Source organism: Silurus aristotelis (assembly GCF_946808225.1).
Source record: "Silurus aristotelis genome assembly, chromosome: 26".
NCBI classification, from domain to species: Eukaryota; Metazoa; Chordata; class Actinopteri; order Siluriformes; family Siluridae; genus Silurus; species Silurus aristotelis.
In genome coordinates this window covers 140,001-158,294 of record NC_139599.1, presented here as the reverse complement: position 1 = coordinate 158,294, position 18,294 = coordinate 140,001, and the positions used below count along the sequence as shown (strand labels likewise).

The 18,294-nt window shown below is 44.0% G+C and overlaps 4 protein-coding genes across 7 annotated transcripts in view; 2 read left to right on the top strand and 2 right to left on the bottom strand.

The window, feature by feature from the left end:
* The first annotated feature begins 572 nt into the window (after positions 1-572).
* On the top strand, positions 573-6,542 carry slc25a35 (solute carrier family 25 member 35). Of its 2 annotated transcripts, none has more exons than XM_083530600.1 (5): positions 573-1,422; positions 2,220-2,285; positions 3,542-3,625; positions 4,826-4,960; positions 5,711-6,542. In XM_083530600.1, the coding sequence occupies exons 1-5, from the start codon at positions 1,051-1,053 to the stop codon at positions 5,873-5,875; spliced, it is 822 nt and encodes a 273-aa protein (XP_083386726.1). In that variant the 5' UTR covers positions 573-1,050; the 3' UTR covers positions 5,876-6,542. The 2 variants fall into 2 exon arrangements, with proteins under 2 accessions (XP_083386726.1, XP_083386725.1); XM_083530599.1 differs by having other exon boundaries at positions 577-1,422; positions 3,542-3,694.
* A 414-nt stretch (positions 6,543-6,956) lies between these two features.
* rangrf (RAN guanine nucleotide release factor) lies at positions 6,957-10,171 on the bottom strand. Of its 2 annotated transcripts, none has more exons than XM_083530604.1 (6): positions 10,059-10,171; positions 9,597-9,679; positions 9,307-9,423; positions 9,051-9,213; positions 8,186-8,280; positions 6,957-7,358 (listed from the first exon to the last, which is right to left on the bottom strand). In XM_083530604.1, exons 2-6 carry the CDS (start codon positions 9,659-9,661, stop codon positions 7,250-7,252), a joined length of 549 nt encoding a protein of 182 aa, XP_083386730.1. In that variant the 5' UTR covers positions 9,662-9,679; positions 10,059-10,171; the 3' UTR covers positions 6,957-7,249. The 2 variants fall into 2 exon arrangements, with proteins under 2 accessions (XP_083386730.1, XP_083386729.1); XM_083530603.1 differs by having other exon boundaries at positions 9,597-9,683; positions 10,059-10,167.
* A 397-nt stretch (positions 10,172-10,568) lies between these two features.
* Positions 10,569-13,698, bottom strand: LOC310720190 (zona pellucida sperm-binding protein 3-like). Its single transcript, XM_083530598.1, has 7 exons — positions 13,235-13,698; positions 12,499-12,614; positions 12,313-12,398; positions 11,976-12,153; positions 11,728-11,851; positions 10,838-11,402; positions 10,569-10,728 (listed from the first exon to the last, which is right to left on the bottom strand). Exons 1-6 carry the CDS (start codon positions 13,598-13,600, stop codon positions 11,313-11,315), a joined length of 960 nt encoding a protein of 319 aa, XP_083386724.1. The 5' UTR covers positions 13,601-13,698; the 3' UTR covers positions 10,569-10,728; positions 10,838-11,312.
* Positions 12,721-18,294, top strand: part of LOC310720193 (claudin-15-like) — an 11,036-nt gene continuing 5,462 nt past the window's right edge. Inside the window, exons 1-2 of one of the 2 annotated variants that reach the window (XM_083530602.1) lie at positions 12,721-13,150; positions 18,030-18,185. In XM_083530602.1, the coding sequence (XP_083386728.1) occupies positions 18,116-18,185 (70 nt within the window). In that variant the 5' untranslated portion in view covers positions 12,721-13,150; positions 18,030-18,115. Of the gene's footprint in view, positions 13,151-17,392; positions 18,186-18,294 lie in introns of those variants that run through there. The other variant, XM_083530601.1, reaches the window with a different exon arrangement.

Here is an 18,294-nt window from a genome sequence, read left to right as displayed (position 1 = left end):
CACACACACACACACACACACACTCACACACACACACACACACACACACACACACACACACACACACACACACTCACACACACACACACACACACACTCACACACACACACACACTCACACACACTCTCTCTCTCTCTTCTCTGGTTTGTATTGTAGGTCAGGTTGGAGCTGGAGTCTTCGATTTAGATTTGTTGTGATATTTTACATGATAAAAACATCATAAACATACAATAATACTGCATTACTGTTTACTGTGTGTGTGTGTGTGTGTGTGTGTGTGTGTGTGTGTGTGTGTGTGTGTGTGTGTGTGTGTGTTTATCTCTTAATCATGAAGAAATTATTGTATAGATAGATAGATAGATAGATAGATGGATAGATAGATGGATAGATAGATAGATAGATAGATGGATAGATAGATGGATGGATGGATGGATGGATGGATGGATGGATGGATGGATGGATGGATGGATGGATAGATAGATAGATAGATAGATAGATAGATAGATAGATAGATAGATAGATAGATAGATAGATAGATGTGAAACACGTACAGGTTTATTACAGCTGTATGAGGTGTAGTGACGTCACAGTGATGATTGTATAATATTTCAGTTCCTTTATTTCTTTCGGTTTCACTGAAAGAAGTTCGAAAATTTTGTTTGACGTTTCCGTGGAAACCCAGGCCACGTGCGCTTACGTCAGTATGGTGGGGAATTTAAATCCTCGTGCTCCAGTTGTCCAATTAGTGACGGCAGAGTGAAGGCAGCGGCGCTCCTCGCGCTCTGATTGGACGCGAACGCCCCCAGGGGGTGAGGGAATTTAGGCACCGCACCCGCAAGCATATGAATGACAGCTATGACGTCACATGCTTGGTCTTTTCTCACGCATTTTATGATGCAACACACATACACACACTCACACACATCGTCAGAGTGGAAACGTGTGCGGTCTTTGAACCGGTTTATATTTCAGAGAGTTTTTCCTGATACTCAGTCCGGTTTAACTGAACATCAGATTAAGTTCCAGCATTTATCTTCATCATCTTCATCATGGACTTCATGCTGAGCGGAGTGGCGGCGTGCGGCGCGTGCCTGTTCACCAACCCGCTGGAGGTGGTAAAAACCCGGATGCAGCTCCAGGGTGAGCTGAAGAGCCGCGGGACATACCGGCTTCATTACCGGAACGTTTTCCACGCCTTCTACACCATCGGGCGCGTGGAGGGGGCATCCGCGCTGCAGAAGGGGCTGGTGCCCGCTCTCTTCTACCAGTTCTTCATGAACGGGGTGAGACTCGGATCATATGCCGTCATCGAGTCTGCGGGGTACATCCACACCGAGGGCCGCGTGAGCACGGGGAAAAGCACAGCTGCCGGGGCTCTGTCCGGGGTCGTGGGAGCCTTCGTGGGCAGTCCCATCTACATGGTGAGTACCAGAACCGGGCCAGGGAGACTGAGATCTGGGCTTCTTTTTCACCAACCACACGCACACACACACACACACACGCACACACACACACACACACACACACACACACACACACACACACACACACACACACACCATTTCACCCGGGGCCACTGTCTCTGACCGCGTGGAATACGCATGCGTAGTGGGATTTACGCGATTCCACGGGCACTCATCAAATCTCACATTCTGGTTAGCTCTGATCGGTGTGTGTGTGTGTGGGGGGGGGGGGGGGGGGGGATTTTGAGCACACAATTATTACACGTTTATCATTTGTTATAAATTCATCGGAAATAGATTTCTGCGAGATTATTAGAGAAACTGCTGCAACATTCGCATGCGTTTGAGAAATTTTCAGCCTCAGTGTTTCTCAGCTTCTCTCTTCCCCTCTTCCCCTCTTTCCCATCTTCCCTCTTCCCCCTTTCCCTTCTTCCCTCTTTCCCCTCTTCCCCCTTTCCCCCTTCCCTCTTTCCCCTCTTCCCTCATCCCCTCTTCCCTTCTTCCCTCTTTCCCCCCTTCCCTCTTCCCTCTTTCCCCCCTTCCCCTCTTCCCTCTTCCCTCTGTCCCTCTGCTGAACCTGGGATTCGACACGATCTTTACATGCTCACGTGCATTCTCAGCTGAAACAGCAGAACCATGGCATGCCTGGGTTTCCACTACACATCAGAAGTCTGAGACACACACACACACACACACACACACACACACACACACACACACACACACACACACTAACCTGCTAAATATCTTTCCAGGTAAAAACACACCTGCAGAGTCAGGCCACATCCTCCATTGCTGTGGGACACCAGTACCAGCACAGAGTGAGTTCCATGTTACTCACACACACACACACACACTCACACACACACAAACACAAACACACACACTCACTCACTCACTCACTCACTCACAAACACTCACTCACTCACTCACTCACAAACACTCACTCACTCACTCACTCACAAACACTCACTCACTCACTCACTCACTCACTCACTCACAAACACTCACTCACTCACTCACAAACACTCACTCACTCACTCACAAACACTCACTCACTCACTCACTCACTCACTCACTCACTCACTCACAAACACTCACTCACTCACAAACACTCACTCACTCACTCACAAACACTCACTCACTCACTCACAAACACTCACTCACTCACTCACAAACACTCACTCACTCACTCACTCACTCACTCACTCACTCACTCACTCACTCACTCACAAACACTCACTCACTCACTCACTCACTCACAAACACTCACTCACTCACTCACTCACTCACTCACTCACTCACTCACTCACTCACTCACTCACTCACAAACACTCACACAAACACTCACTCACTCACTCACTCACAAACACTCACTCACAAACACTCACTCACTCACTCACTCACTCACTCACTCACTCACTCACTCACTCACTCACAAACACAAACACACACACACTCACTCACTCACAAACACTCACTCACTCACAAACACTCACTCACTCACTCACTCACTCACTCACAAACACTCACTCACAAACACTCACTCACAAACACTCACTCACTCACTCACAAACACAAACACACACACACACACACACTCACTTACTCACTCACAAACACTCACTCACAAACACTCACACACACACACACACACACACACACACACACACACACACACACACACACACACACACACACACACACACACAGTATCAGGAAAAAAACTCTGAAATATAAACCGGTTCAAAGACCGCACACGTTTCCACTCTGACGATGTGTGTGAGTGTGTTTATGTGTGTTGCATCATAAATAGTGTGAGAAAAGACCAAGCATGTGACGTCATAGCTGTCACAAATCTGATTTAATCACAGTCTAAATTTATATGAGGTATAAATGTAGTGAGTATGGGGTTGTGATCAAGACCTGAATTACTTTTAGGATGGGGATTAGGATCAGGGAACTGATTAGCTGTTACAGTTACAGACAAAAAGTGTATAATTATAACTAAATAATTACATTTTATTAACAGTAATTACAAAGACAAGTTTAATTGTGTGTGTGTGTGTGTGTGTAGGGGATGATACATGCTCTGTCGGTGATACACAGGAAGCATGGCATTATGGGACTGTGGCGAGGTTCTGGTGCGGCAGTACCGAGGGTGAGTGTGGGTTCTGCATCTCAGCTCTCCACCTTCTCCCTCGCCAAGGAGCTCATCACTGATCTGGAGGTACACACACACACACACACACACACACACACATACACACTACAACTGAGCAGGGAAGGGCTTTTAGGGCCCTGCTCAAGGGCCCAGCAGTGGCAACTCAGTGGTGGATGGATTTGAACCTATGACCTTCCAATCCATTGCGCTTTCACCTCCTCACTCAAACACACACACTAGCACAAAAAAACACAAAGGAGAGTCTCAAGAAGAGTGTTTCAGCAGTCACGCACGGTTTCTGGATGATGGTGATGGTTTTTTAGGAAGTTACATCATCTGTGTTCCTGCTGATGTATCTGGTCACTCAGGCAGTGTGTGGTGTTGTGTTGTGTTGCACCCTTTGTGTGTGTGCTGACAGTAAGGCTGAGAACTTCCCCAGGTCAGGTTCTCACTTGATTCATAACTGGTTTGTCATGTCAGGAGAAACAACCTGTGTGTGTGTGTGTGTGTGTGAGTGTGTGTGTGTGTGTGTGTGTGTGAGTGTGTGTGTGTGAGTGTGTGTGAGTGTGTGTGAGAGAGAGAGAGAGAGAGTGTGTATGTGTGTGTGTGTGTGAGAGAAAGAGAGAGAGAGAGAGAGAGAGAGTGTGTGTGAAAGCGTGTGGGTGTATGTGTGTGTGTGTGAGAGATGTGTGTGTGTGTGTGTGTGTGGGTGTGTGAGAGTGTGTGTGTGTGTGTGTGTGTGAGAGAGAGAGTGTGTGTGTGTGTGTGTGTGTGTGTGTGAGAGAGAGAGTGTGTGTGAGAGAGAGAGTGTGTGTGAGTGTGTGTGAGAGAGAGTGTGTGTGTGAGTGAGTGTGTGAGTGTGTGTGTGTGAGTAAGTGTGTGTTAGGGTTAGGGTTACAACTGTGTGTGTGTGTGAGTGTGTGTGTGAGAGTGTGTGTGTGTGTGAGTGAGAGTGTGTGCGTGTGTGTGAGTGAGTGTGTGTGAGAGTGTGTGTGTGTGAGTGAGTGTATGTGTGTGTGTGTGTGAGTGAGTGTGTGTTACAGAAATATAAGGCAAACAGGTCTGGATTAAACAGATTCCAAACCGGTGTAAAGTTCATCATGACTTCTCACACACTCATTGCATACATTTTCACATTAACACTGCGCTCTCTCTCTCTCTCTCGCTCTCCATCTCAATCTGTCTGTCTGTCTGCAGATATTCCCAGGTGGCAGCTGGTTGGTGTCTCTCTGTGCCGGGATGATTAGCAGTGTGGTGGTTGTTCTTTTCATGACTCCATTTGATGTCATCAGCACACGACTCTATAATCAGCCTGTGGATCACCGTGGAAAGGTAACACTGACCCTGTAACACTGACTCCGTAACACTGACTCCGTAACACTGACTCCGTAACACTGACCCCGTAACACTGACCCCGTAACACTGACCCCGTAACACTGACAATGTAACACTGACTCTGTAACACTGACCCTATAACACTGACTCTGTAACACTGACCCTGTAACACTGACTTCGTAACACTGACCCTGTAACACTGACTCCTTAACACTGACCCTGTAACACTGACTCCGTAACACTGACCCTGTAACACTGACTCCGTAACACTGACTCCTTAACACTGACCCTGTAACACTGACCCTGTAACACTGACTCCGTAACACTGACCCTGTAACACTGACTCCCTAACACTGACCCTGTAACACTGACCCTGTAACACTGACTCCGTAACACTGACCCTGTAACACTGACCCTGTAACACTGACTCCGTAACACTGACCCTATAACACTGACTCTAACACTGACTCTGTAACACTGACTCCGTAACACTGACCCTATAACACTGACTCTAACACTGACTCTGTAACACTGACTCCGTAACACTGACCCTGTAACACTGACTCCGTAACACTGACTCCGTAACACTGACCCTGTAACACTGACTCCGTAACACTGACTCCGTAACACTGACCCTGTAACAACAGGTGTGTGTGTGTGTGTGTATGCATGTATTTGTGTGTATGTATTTGTGTGTATATATGTGTGTGTGTGTGTGTGTGTATATGTGTGTGTATGTACACACAGGGTGAGCTGTACCGAGGTTTCCTGGACTGTTTCTCTAAGACCCTGAGGAAGGAAGGAGTAATTGGGCTGTATAAAGGTCTGGGTGCATCTTATTTCAGAGTCGGACCACACACTATTCTCTCACTGCTGTTCTGGAACCAGCTACGAACATGTCACCACAGCTAAAACACACACACACACACACACACACACACACACACACACACTGGTGTAAAAAAGTGATTTCTTATTTGTTTGCATGTTTTCACACTTTGCAGTTTCAGATCATGAGACTAATTTAAATATTAGTAAAAGATAAACACAAGTGAACAACATGCAGTTTATAAATGAAGGTTTTAATTATTGAGGGAAAACAAAATCCAAAACTACATGGCCCTGTGTGAAAAAGTGTTTGCCCCCCTAAACCTTATAACTGCTTGGGCCGCCCTCAGCAGCAACATCTGTAATAAAGTGTTTGTGAAAACCTGCACTGAGTCTGTTTCTGCGCTGTGGAGGAATCTGGTCACTCGTCTCTGCAGAATTGTTGTGTTTCAGCCACATTGGAGGTTTTTCCAGCATGAACTGCCTTTTAGGGTCATGCCACAACATCTCAATAGGATTCAGGTCAGGAAAAAACAAAATAAAAAAAAATAAAAAAATTTTTTCACACCACTATATATATATATAAACAGCACCAGTCAGGGTGTAAATACTGACTAACACCTGCTGACCTCCGGCTCAATAGTGTTCTCACCCAGCCCAGTGTTTCTTTACTTATTTCCTACACTTACTTTACATTTAAAGGTTGAATCCTGTCTAGAACAGTATAAAATATCTGGGCAGTTTGTTCTGCGTTCTTATAAACATTAATTCTGTAAGAAAAAGTGCTAAATTGTATCACACTAACTGTAAAGAGAATTGTGTTAAGACTCACTGTTTCACAATAATCAGATAAGATGAAATTCGATTTGAGATCCTGGACAGTTCATAGCACTGAAATGTACATGAATAATCCTGTCTCAGGGCTTTACGTCTCTATAAAGGCTGCGTAATCATTATTATTGAGTTCTGTAGTGTTTCTACTTTAACAGTTCAGTGTGATGCTGTTTCTCAAGAAGCTCTGTTTTTACCTCCAGGTTTTATTCAATTTATTTTTGACCAATAATAAACTGAGCTACAGTAACTCATCATCATCATCATCACAAAACTTCCACAATGATGGGCATTACATTCACTGTCCTGGGAACACGAAACACACACACACCACTTTTGTATACACTGGTTTAATATGAAAATGAGATTGAAGTGTATAAAGTCACACTGCTGTTAAACACTAATGTTCAGCGCAGGACTGAAAATAAAGCTGATGTTCAGCCTTTTATGCAGCAACAAACTAAATAAAGTGTTTTATATTAATGCATGTGTGTGATTTTTTTCTCTTCCATGACACACACAATTCATCTTACACATTCCAAAAGAGACAACGTAAAAAAAAAAGTACAAATCTTTTATTCACACATCAGAAGTGTGTGTGTGTGTGTGTGTGTGTGTGTGTGTGTGTTATCCAAACACTCCAGGGTCAAGCAGCTGGAATGACTGAACAAGTGTAAGAAAGTCCTGCACCGTCCAAACACCATCAGCAACTGCACAACTGCTACTACTGAAAGGACTGAGAGAGAGAGAGAGAGAGAGAGAGAGAGAGAGAGAGAGAGCGCGTGTGAGAGAGCGAGAGCGCGTGAGAGCGCGTGTGAGAGAGCGAGAGCGCGTGTGAGAGAGCGAGAGCGCGTGTGAGAGAGAGCGCGAGAGCGCGTGTGAGAGAGAGCGCGAGAGCGCGTGTGAGAGAGCGCGAGAGAGAGCGCGAGAGAGAGCGCGAGCGCGAGAGAGAGAGAGCGAGAGCGCGCGAGAGCGAGAGCGCGCGAGAGAGAGAGCGTGTGAGAGAGCGCGTGAGAGCGCGTGTGAGAGAGCGAGAGCGCGTGAGAGCGCGTGTGAGAGAGCGAGAGCGCGTGTGAGAGCGAGAGAGAGCGCGAGAGAGAGAGCGTGTGAGAGAGCGCGTGAGAGAGCGCGTGAGAGAGAGAGACTTTTATTCACACTTGTGAAGGATGTAACGTTTCCACTAAAAACTCAAATACAGTACAATGATGTCAACATTATAGTGAGATTAAAACAGCAGCTGCAATTTAATTTACACTAAAAGTGCGCACACACACACACACACACACACACACACACACACACACACACACACACACACCCTGTTCTTGTTTTTACTGTAGATTATTATCAGTTAACAGCAGACACTGTCCTGAACTCAAACTCTCTGAGAAACTCAAACATAGCATGGGACTAAATGAAGTGGAATATTGAAGTATTTTATAAACATTACTCAAGAGTTATATTTATATTAAGTGTGTAATCTTGTGTACAGTGTAGATTTATTCATTTCTAGAGATTTAAAGCACTTTAGGGTGTGTGTGTGTGTGTGTGTGTGTAACTGACCTGATGCTGACTGGGTTGTTGAAGGTGATCAGGATGTCAGTTGTGTACTGAGGCAGACGGAATAAGCACAGGTGGATATTCACTGTGTTTTTTGCCTGGAAACACAAACACAAACACACACACACACACTAGTTACATGTGGAAAAAAAAATAAGACAGATCATTTACACCATACTATACACAGTATATGAGGAACATGCTGAAGATCACGCTGAAGATCACGGGGTTCAGGGACAAAATCATGCAGAGAGTTATAAAGGAGGAAGTATGAAGTTCTTGCTGACTTTCACATTTCACAACCTTAAGAGGTCATGCGAGTGGGAGAAGTGGTGTGGGTTTCCATCATATCAGTCTGAAGAACTAATGGAGCAGTTCGACACAGCCAGGGGTTTTTATACTTAAACAGCTGTAGGAGTTTTCCAAATATGTTGTAAATGAATCTCAAGACAGTAATCTTCTACACATAGCAGTAACGGACACAAAGCTGAGAGAGGAACTCTGTACCGTGAGTGTTAGTGGTGATCATCTGGGAAAACCCACATGAGCTGCTCTTCCACTGTGTCATGTGACAGATTGGGACACAGCCCCAGTGTACTATCAGTGTAACACGCATTACAGAAACGTGTGATCTGGAACACAGCCCATGCAGTGTGACTCCAGGGCGCAACTGCACATAAGCTGAGGGGTATATAACGTCATGGTTGGTGCCCCCCCTCCCCCTCGCAGAAAATTAAAATAAAATTTAATTAAATACCCCCCATATGGTGCTGCCATGCACGGCATACCTTAACTTTTTCTCTCGGACTCCAGCTTCTGTAGTGAGTGAGTGAGTGAGTGAGTGAGTGAGTGAGAGAGAGAGAGAGACCTCCTCGTTGAATTTGGAGATGAGCTGAGCTCCGGTGAGGATCCAGGCTGAGCTGCACTGGCTAAAAGAGAGCTGAGAGTGAGGGACACACTGCACCTCCATCACCTGCATCTGCTCCACCTCCATGGCCTTATTACTGCCAGCAACATCCTCAAAGTGATACCTCACACACACACACACACACTAAATGAAATCTGAACAAGCAAGTAGAGGTGGTAATGGTGTGGTTATGTACGCGTGTGTGTGTGTGTGTTACCTGGCAGCCTGTGAATCCTCCACATCACCCTGATACTCAAGCAGCTCAATAATGATGCTCTGATCTGTGTGTGTGTGAGCAAAAACCTCCTGATTATCAGGAATCTCCCTCAACTCACTGTCACACACACACACACACACACACACACACACACAGAGAGACACACAGAAAAGAGAGAGAGAGAGGTGAAGCAGTACAGTAGATCTATTATTTCTCCAGTAGTGTACAGTGTGTTCTGAGACGTACAGTGTGTGTGTGAGTGTGTGTGTGTGTGTGTGTGTACACTGTACCTGATGTCTGTGGTGTTTGAGGGGAAGACAGCACACAGGGCACCACCAAACAGAGGCCGAGCCATCACTCACACTGACTCTCTCTCTCTCTCACTCACACTCTCTCTCTCTCTCTCTCTCTCTCTCTCTCTCTCACACACACACACACACTTCAAGATCTTTGAAGAAAATAATTTGACCTTTAAACCTCCTGTTTTATCAAATATAATTTGTCACTATGATTTTACATGTTAAAGATTTCTCTTAAAATAAACGAGTGATTAAAACTAAATACATCGTTATATTAAAACAATTATTTAACTATATACAATAAATTCAGGAAAATTAAAAATGTATTACTGTGGCGTCAACAGTGAAACCCGAGAAAAAAAAACCCCTAATACTAAAACATTATTTGTAATAAATACAACAAAAATAAGATTTTTTTTTACTTTGTAATCTCAGACTTTTTAAGGAAAATACCTGAAACTCGAATTTTGTTGCTTTGAGGTAAAAATAATTATTTTAATGTGAATTTTTACTTTTTTAAAAACAATATTAGCTACAGGAGCTAACGCTTCCGTTACGGGGTTGAGCTCGCGCCGCCATTCACCGGATGTGACGCATATTTTGGCCGCCACGTGCAGCTGTTCCTTTATGGGAAATAGAGTTTTTACACCTGGAGCAAAACAAATCACTCATTTACTTATTTTTATTCAATAACTTCAGCACTGATAAGAACAAGTTTCAGTTTACAGCTGGAATATTTACAATAACATTAAATACACAAAAATACCACACTGGAAAATGATTTATAATAATAATAATAATAATAATAATAATAGTTAAAGATGAACAGAATTTACCCAGAACAAGCAGCAAATTAATCTATTTCTCTCTCCTACAGGAAACAACCAGGTGTGTGTTCTGCTCTGAGACATCAACTTCAGTACAGATTTCAGTATCAGCACTCACCACCAACTCCAGCATTACTTTGTGTGTGTGTGTGTGTGTGTGTGTGTGTGTGTGTGTGTGTGTGTGTGTGTGTGTGTGTGTGTGAGAGAGAGAGAGAGATAAATATATTTCACTTGGATGCTTATCGAGGTGCAGTAGAAGATTCTCTTAGCAGTATGATGAAGCTCAGTGTGAAAGCCTGCAAGCACCAAGACTAAATCAGAACACAAACTATACATTTATTACCAAAGTTTACATAGTGTGTGTGTGTATATATGTGTGTGTGTGTGTGTGTGTGAGAGAGAGACCTGATGATTCAATGCTTTTGGGCTTCTTCCGTCCATCTCTGGCTGAAGACATCATACTTCCAATCACAGCACTCACACGCCTCATGCTTCCCATCAACACTGCGCCACACACACACACACACACACACACACACACACACACACACACACACACACACACACACACACACACACACACACACACACACACACACACACACACACACACACACACACACACACACACACACACACACACACACACACACACACACACACACACACACACACACACACACACACAGTTAGCCTCCGGTTCCGAAAATAAACACTAGGTGTCAGTTCTGTTCTTCTGCTCAGTATCAGGATCTCAGTAAAAACGTTCTGGAAGTTCTAGTAGGACATGTTCAGCTCACAGAGCAGTAGAAAAAAGTTTATAATAAAGAGTTAGATGAGTGCAAGAGGAACATAGTGGTGTAATGTGGTGAATAAGATCTTACCTGTTCCCCACATAGCTACATGCTTTCTTCACCGAGTTTTTCTCCTGAACTGAATCAGCCGTCTTCATCCAGCATGTGATGAACATCTGCAGGAATAAAACTAATTTATTTATTTATCTGCAGGGACACAACATCTGCACAATCACACATCACAACCATCATTACCTACCCACATAACCTACAATCATTACAATCACACTCAACATTACCTCCGAACCGCACAACCTTACAATCACAATTCTTTACTGATAACAACAACCTAAAAGCTACACACACACACACACACACACACACTCCTCGATAATAGAGTTGAATGTTTTGATGTAAAGCCTGACTCATCTTATCTCTGTGTGTGTGTGTGTGTGTGTGTGTGTGTGTGTGTGTAAAGCAGGAAGTGTAAATGCTCCTCACAGATATGGGGTTTGGGTTTTTCCTGAGTGAACGGTGCAGGTTGAGTTTCAGCCTCAGAATGTGAGTGTCTGGATCGGGCAGGAAGGAGACGGGGGACTCTGCTGGTCCTGGGTCAGAACACCACCTACAGCACATGTAATATTTCACTTCACTAGAATTTCACCAGATGCTGCATGATGTCTCCATGTCTCGCCTTATTTTCTAAATATGATGTGGAGTAAATGTAAGGGAAGGGGAGTGGCTCTGACCCGTGATGATTGATTGGGTCACAGCTGGGCGTGGCTGCAGCGTTGGGCCTTAGCATCACCTCACAGCGCTGCAGGAAGAGTTTAACGGGGCTATGACGAGCGCTGAGCACAGACGCCATCACACTGACGCCATCATCAGACTGGAACACGTCCATCAAGCTCAAAGACATAAAATCATCTACAGCACAGAAGACACACCCATCCCACAGCAGTGAACACACACACACACACACACACACACACACACACACACACACACACACAGAAGTTCTAACTTACAGTTATCTGAATCATGTGCATTAATATAAACAGTGCAATGAAACGAAGTGAAACAAACCGAATCCATACTGAGGTGAGAACACAGGTGTGGTGGGGGCGGGGCTCACAAGATTTGACTGGATATTACTGCTAACAAAGTGAGTTCTGTTCATAACACACACACACACACACACACACACACACACAGAGTCATGTACACAGAAGAACAGTACAGTAACAGTACAGTGAAAGAGCCCACACTGACCTCTTGTACCGGCACTGGACAGGGATGACCACGCCCACTGACCTGATGATGCCAAAGCGGTTCAGGGTTGGAACGTGGAACAACGTGTTGGCGTAAACCAAACTGTCATCCTCAACCTAGCAACAAATAAACAACATGGAAATAATCAGGCCCACCTTTAGAGCATTCACGTGATCAGAAAAGTGTTTGTGACTCCACCCACAGTGCCACCTGCTAACAGCATGGAGACACTGGGTGCTCACTGATCTCACTTTCAGTCACTGAAGACAACTGTGGAGTAACTATAAAGAATCATCTGTTCATGTCCTCTTAAAATTCAAACCAGACACGTTCTTCCATCCCTCCCTCCTCTATGCTCTTCCACAGTTCTCTGTCCTGATGTTTAGGTGGATATGTCTGAACACCATTATATTTTCTCAAAACAGGTTTTAGGCCAATACACCTCCTACTCTGTTCTCCTCTTGTGACTCATCATCAGGATGGATTCATTAGCAGAGGGAGTTCTCCTGACACTGCAGATGGAAGTGTGAGTTGGATTAAGGAACATGGGAACCCTGACTCTCTGCTTCTACTGTATAATCAGTGGTAAAATCACTATGGCACCTGTCAGGTGTGATAAGCCCCGCCTACTTGACCTTCACTCGGTGTTGAGGTGAGAAGTGTTCACACACACACACCCCCCCCACCCACCCAGTTCAGTTCGGTTCGGTTCGGTTCGGTACGGTTCGGTACTTACACGCAGCTCCGCGCCACACTCGTGCAGTCCGGCTGTAATCACGAGCTCGGTGTCCTCGCGCTGAACCGCTCCGCAGTTTTCTGCTAAGGAATCGGTTCCGAGCCGCAGTTCACTCGCGGTCACGAGTCGCCCGGTACCGTAGAGATCAGCGCGCGCTCTAATCATCATGCTGTTCTCGGTGCAGTGCACGCTGACGGCTACGGGCTGAACACAATCTTCAGGCCGGAACCCCGGGGCTTTGATCGGTCTCACATCCGCTACGACACGTGGGCCTTCTTCCTTACAAACGCGGATCCCGCGCGCGCCTCCGGTTAACAGCAATAACGCGGCGGAGAGCGCGAGCCATTCTGCACAACAGCACATCATTTTCTGTACGGGGGTTTCACAACGGATTGGACCGAACTTCGCGTGCACAATGTTTTTTTAACATTTACAACCAATTAACTCCGAGCCACGCCCACTTAATTTAACTAATTAACGAGTCCGCCCTAAAAAGGGTGGAAATTGAAGCAGTGGACAGAAGCGCATTGGAATGAATTACAGTCTGATCACTTTCATACTTTTATACAGAAATTTAGTAAAATATTTTTGAGTAAAATAATATTGATAATGTTGAACTTTATCAATCACTTTAACATAAAACTGAAAAAATGTTTCCTGATACAGAGCTTTATTTGCTCTACTGAACCTGCTAAACCACGCCCACACACAACTAACCCTGCCCCGTTTATATCTCAGGTGTGTGTGTGTGTGTGTGTGTGGTACCAAATGATTTTAATCAAACTTTAACTATAGGAATTCACTGTCACATGACAACCCAAATTGTCATGTGATGTCTGACTCACAGCAGGAACAATGAAAACATCAGTGATAATGAGATCATGAAGGGTTTCATCCAAACCATCTCTGATCCTTTATTACTCTAATCACACCTCCACAGGATGGACAGATCACACAGATAGATAAGCAGACTGAGACATCTAGATATATAACACACACACACACACACACACACACACACACATACACACACACACACATAATTGATGACAGGTGGAACAGAAAAATGCTTGAAACACAATGCTGCAGAAAGTGTTACACATCACACCAACAGGGCTTTATATTATATATATATATCTATTCATATCTCTCTCTCTATATATATATACATACACTGGAGATCAAAATTAGAGAACAATTTATAAACAATTGAACAATTCTGAAATAATGTGATCTTCACTGCTCAGCAGTTGAAGGAGTTTTTGTCGTGTCTATATCATGCTACCAGAACACCTTTTCCACAAAATAACTAAGGCATTTAAAAAAAAAAAACATTATTTAGCAGAAAACACACATCAAAATTAGAGAACACTTTCAGATACCTCCCAGTTATGGGTGTTAATCTGGTACCTGGTGATAATTTCCTTGATTATCTGGCAACCCCTATTTAACTGGCAGCCTAACTTCCAGTTTCACCGACTCTGCGAGATGGTGGGCTGTTCTAAAGTGACTGAAAGCCTCCAGCTGCAGGTTGTCCAGATGAAGGCCAAAGGGACGACCCTATCAGCCATAGCAAGACAAGTTGGTCATTCCAAATCTGTGATTTCAAGAATATTGAATCTTTACATCATCACAAACTCATTCAAGTCCACCAAGAAGGCTGGTCGTCCACGGAGGACAAATACAAGAGAGGACAGGATCCTGCGGAGGATCTCAATGGGCTTTGTTTCCACACTGCAGCTGGAATTGCTCACCAGTTCAGCGCTGAACAGGGTAAGGATCTGTCTCGTCATACAGTGTCTCGACGTTTAAGAGCATTTGGACTGAAAGCCACTCTGCAGTGACCAAAGCTCTCATTAGCAGAAAGAATCAATCCCAATCAAACCCAATCAGCCCGCAGTGTTCATGCAGGACAACGCTCCATGTCACACAGCAAAACGGGTAAAGCAGTTCCTTCAAACTGAAAACATTGAAATATTGACATGTCCTGCCCAGAGTCCTGATCTGAACCCAATAGAGAACCTCTGGAAATCCTTGGTGACAAAGTTATGACCAAGAAACCCACTACAGTCACCGAACTGTGGAGGAGACTGGAAGAAGAGTGGACCAAAATCACACCAGAGCAGTGTGAGAGACTGGTGCTGTCCTGTGGCTGCAGATGTGCTGAAGTCATTCAGAGCAGAGGCCTGGACACTTCCTACTAATTACTGACTGTTGTAACCTTCAGAACATTTTGTTGTAATCTTTTTCCATGCTACAGTCATTGTTGTTCTCTAATTTTAATCGCCAGTGTGTGTGTATATATAGTACTGGTCAAAAGTTTAGACACCCCTTCTCCTTCAGTGTTTTTCTTTATTTCTATTATTCTCAGCATTGTACATGAATATTGAAGAATCCAAACTATGAAAAAACACTCATGGAATTCTGTAGTAAACAAAAAATGTTTGTTATAACCAAGAATAATTACCAAAGAATATGTTACATGTCCATATCTATCTTTTTCATTTCATAGCTTTGCAAGGAGCAGCGTATTTGAGTGTAGGTTTAGGTTGGAATTTTTATCCAATCAGCTTTCAAAGGTCAAAGGTAAAATTTCACAGTGAAGACTGCAGGTGTCCTGTAGCTTACAAACCGTTGTTTGAAAGCTGTTGATTTACCAAAAAAAGGGATTGCGTTGACTTTGTTGACCCCGGGGCCCTCTAGAACGCATCCAATCACACCGCCATTTTCACGTATTCAGAAACCGGTGACTTACATCAATGCTTCTTGGCCAAGAAACACAAGTAATGGACATTAGATCGGGAACTTGTCATTTTGTTTCTGTATTAATCTACAATGTTTAAAATAATAAACTAAAGAAAAAGCACTGAAGAAGAAGGTGTGTCCAAACCTTTGACTTCTTGTGTATCTATACACTAAACACTAAAGTCACATGACACATATTGTGTGTGTATGATGTGCAGTGTTGGGGGTAACGCGTTACAAGTAACGTGCGTTACGTAATAATATGACTTTTCTGGAGTAACGAGTAAAGTAGCGCGTTACTTTATAAATTTACACACTAATATCTGAGTTACTTTTTTAAAAAACTAATGCGAGTTACTTTTCAGTTCAATTATTTTGCATTAAAATGAACGTAATCTCGTAGAATCGCGCACCTCTACGTGCGAGCCGTGGGAACAGAAGCTGGTCAGAAGCGGAGATGGCAGGACAGAGCATTACATTACTGCGATGAAAATATTCACATTATATTGAAATAGTCGAGGAAAAGGAGAAGGGAATAATCGTTAAGTGTAAATTATGTGTTGGTGAAAAGATTTTGTCAACGGCAAAAAATAGCACTTCAAATAAAATAACATCTGCAAGCAAAGCACAGCATTACAGATGTGGAAGAGAGAGAGAGCCGAATGAAACCTGCACCCCGCCTCAAGATAAACAACAAAGGCTTGATTTCAGTACATTAATATTTAGTAAATAGATTATCAGTAGATTTTCAGATACTAACCCTAACCTGAGCCACATCATACACATGGGCACACATGAACATCACCCATCCCTTCCTCTCTCTCACACACACACACACACACACACACACACACACTCTGTTCAGCCAGATTTATTGTAAATGTCACACACCAACATAATGACAGAAAACACAGACTTTGTTTGTGTTGGGTTTTTTTATGTGCGTGTTCGCTTGAGTTCAATACGGTATTTTCGTCAAATGCGCATGTGCGTGAGATGAACATACCGCAAAGTTTCCCAGTAGCGGCGAGATCATTTAAGTCTTAAAAATACCGCATTGATCTCAAGTGAAGCGAACACACACATTAAAAACAAACAAACACAAACTTCGATATGAACGTAAGAGCCGCATGAAACCAGCCATAAAACGCCGCATGCGGCTCGCGAGCCTCGGGTTGGCCACCCGTGCATTACTGCATTAAACACTAGTACAAGAACTTCTCACCTGTTACACCTGTAAGGCCTGAAAGAGATCAAGCCTTAACCAGGTGGGAAAAAGTAACGCAAAAGTAATATAACACATTACTTTCCATAAAAAGTAACTAAGTAACGCAATTAGTTATTTTTTGGGGGAGTAACTCAATATTGTAATGCGTTACTTTTAAAAGTAACGTTGCCCAACACTGATGTGTGTGTATACACACTGGAAGTGTGTGAAATAAGAGTGATTCTGTATTTAATGGGGGTCTGCGGTGTCGTGGGCTGTGGGTTCATAGCTGCAGTGTGGAAAAAATTGAGGAGATTTTTAAATGTCCTGGTTCTCTGGATATTGTGCAGAGTTTTTCCTTCTCTGAGCTGTTGGTGTGTGTGTGTGTGTGTGTGTGTGTGTGTGTGTGTTTGGTTGTGTGTGAATATATGTGTATATGTGTGTATGTGTAAGTGAATGCATATATGAGTGTGTTAATTATTGACAGACAATGGTGATATGAATGATATACACACTTCCACTCCCACATAGCTTTCAGCGTGTGTGTGTGTGTGTGTGTGTGTGTGTGTGTGTGTGTGTGTGTGTGTGTGTGTGTGTGTGTGAAAGCAACTCTCAACTCATGGTTCACAGAGTTGGTGATAACACGGCAGTAGTTAATCAGGATCAACACACACACACACACACACACACACACACACACACACACACACACACACACAAACATTCAAACAGCGGGAGTTCCTCTTCGTCAGTGTGTGTTATAGGGTGTTTTAGAAGGCAGGATGAAAGACATAATGCAGGTGTGTGGGTTGTGTGTGGGGTTTTTGGGGTGTGTGTGTGCAGCCGTGTCACTGCAGGTAAGATCCTGGAAAGAGTCGAGTGATGAAGACAGCGTCATCATCACCTCCAATTTATACGAAAATCTGTGGATGTCCTGTGCTGATGACTCGACCGGAATCTACAACTGCTGGCATTTTCCATCCTTATTCGCCTTACCAGGTATGACACACACACACACACACACACACACACACACACACACACACACACACACATAAGAAGTGTGTTAGAGAGGTTTTGTGTTAAAACACTGAACAGAGAAAGGAGA

What these genes read in the sequence shown, in the direction of transcription:
- LOC310720190 (XM_083530598.1), bottom strand. Translation starts at nt 13,600, where the DNA reads ATGATGTGCTGTTGTGCAGAATGGCTCGCGCTCTCCGCCGCGTTATTG. An exon ending in CTCACCTCAGTATGGATTCG is followed by an intron (nt 12,154 to 12,312) that starts GTTTGTTTCACT and finishes TCTGTGCTGTAG; the next exon opens with ATGATTTTATGTCTTTGAGC. An exon ending in GACCCAATCAATCATCACGG is followed by an intron (nt 11,852 to 11,975) that starts GTCAGAGCCACT and finishes CATGTGCTGTAG; the next exon opens with GTGGTGTTCTGACCCAGGAC.
- rangrf (XM_083530604.1), bottom strand. Translation starts at nt 9,661, where the DNA reads ATGGCTCGGCCTCTGTTTGGTGGTGCCCTGTGTGCTGTCTTCCCCTCA. An exon ending in TCAAACACCACAGACATCAG is followed by an intron (nt 9,424 to 9,596) that starts GTACAGTGTACA and finishes TGTGTGTGACAG; the next exon opens with TGAGTTGAGGGAGATTCCTG. An exon ending in GAGGATTCACAGGCTGCCAG is followed by an intron (nt 9,214 to 9,306) that starts GTAACACACACA and finishes TGTGTGTGTGAG; the next exon opens with GTATCACTTTGAGGATGTTG.
- slc25a35 (XM_083530599.1), top strand. Translation starts at nt 1,051, where the DNA reads ATGGACTTCATGCTGAGCGGAGTGGCGGCGTGCGGCGCGTGCCTGTTC. An exon ending in GACACCAGTACCAGCACAGA is followed by an intron (nt 2,286 to 3,541) that starts GTGAGTTCCATG and finishes GTGTGTGTGTAG; the next exon opens with GGGATGATACATGCTCTGTC. An exon ending in AGCTCATCACTGATCTGGAG is followed by an intron (nt 3,695 to 4,825) that starts GTACACACACAC and finishes GTCTGTCTGCAG; the next exon opens with ATATTCCCAGGTGGCAGCTG.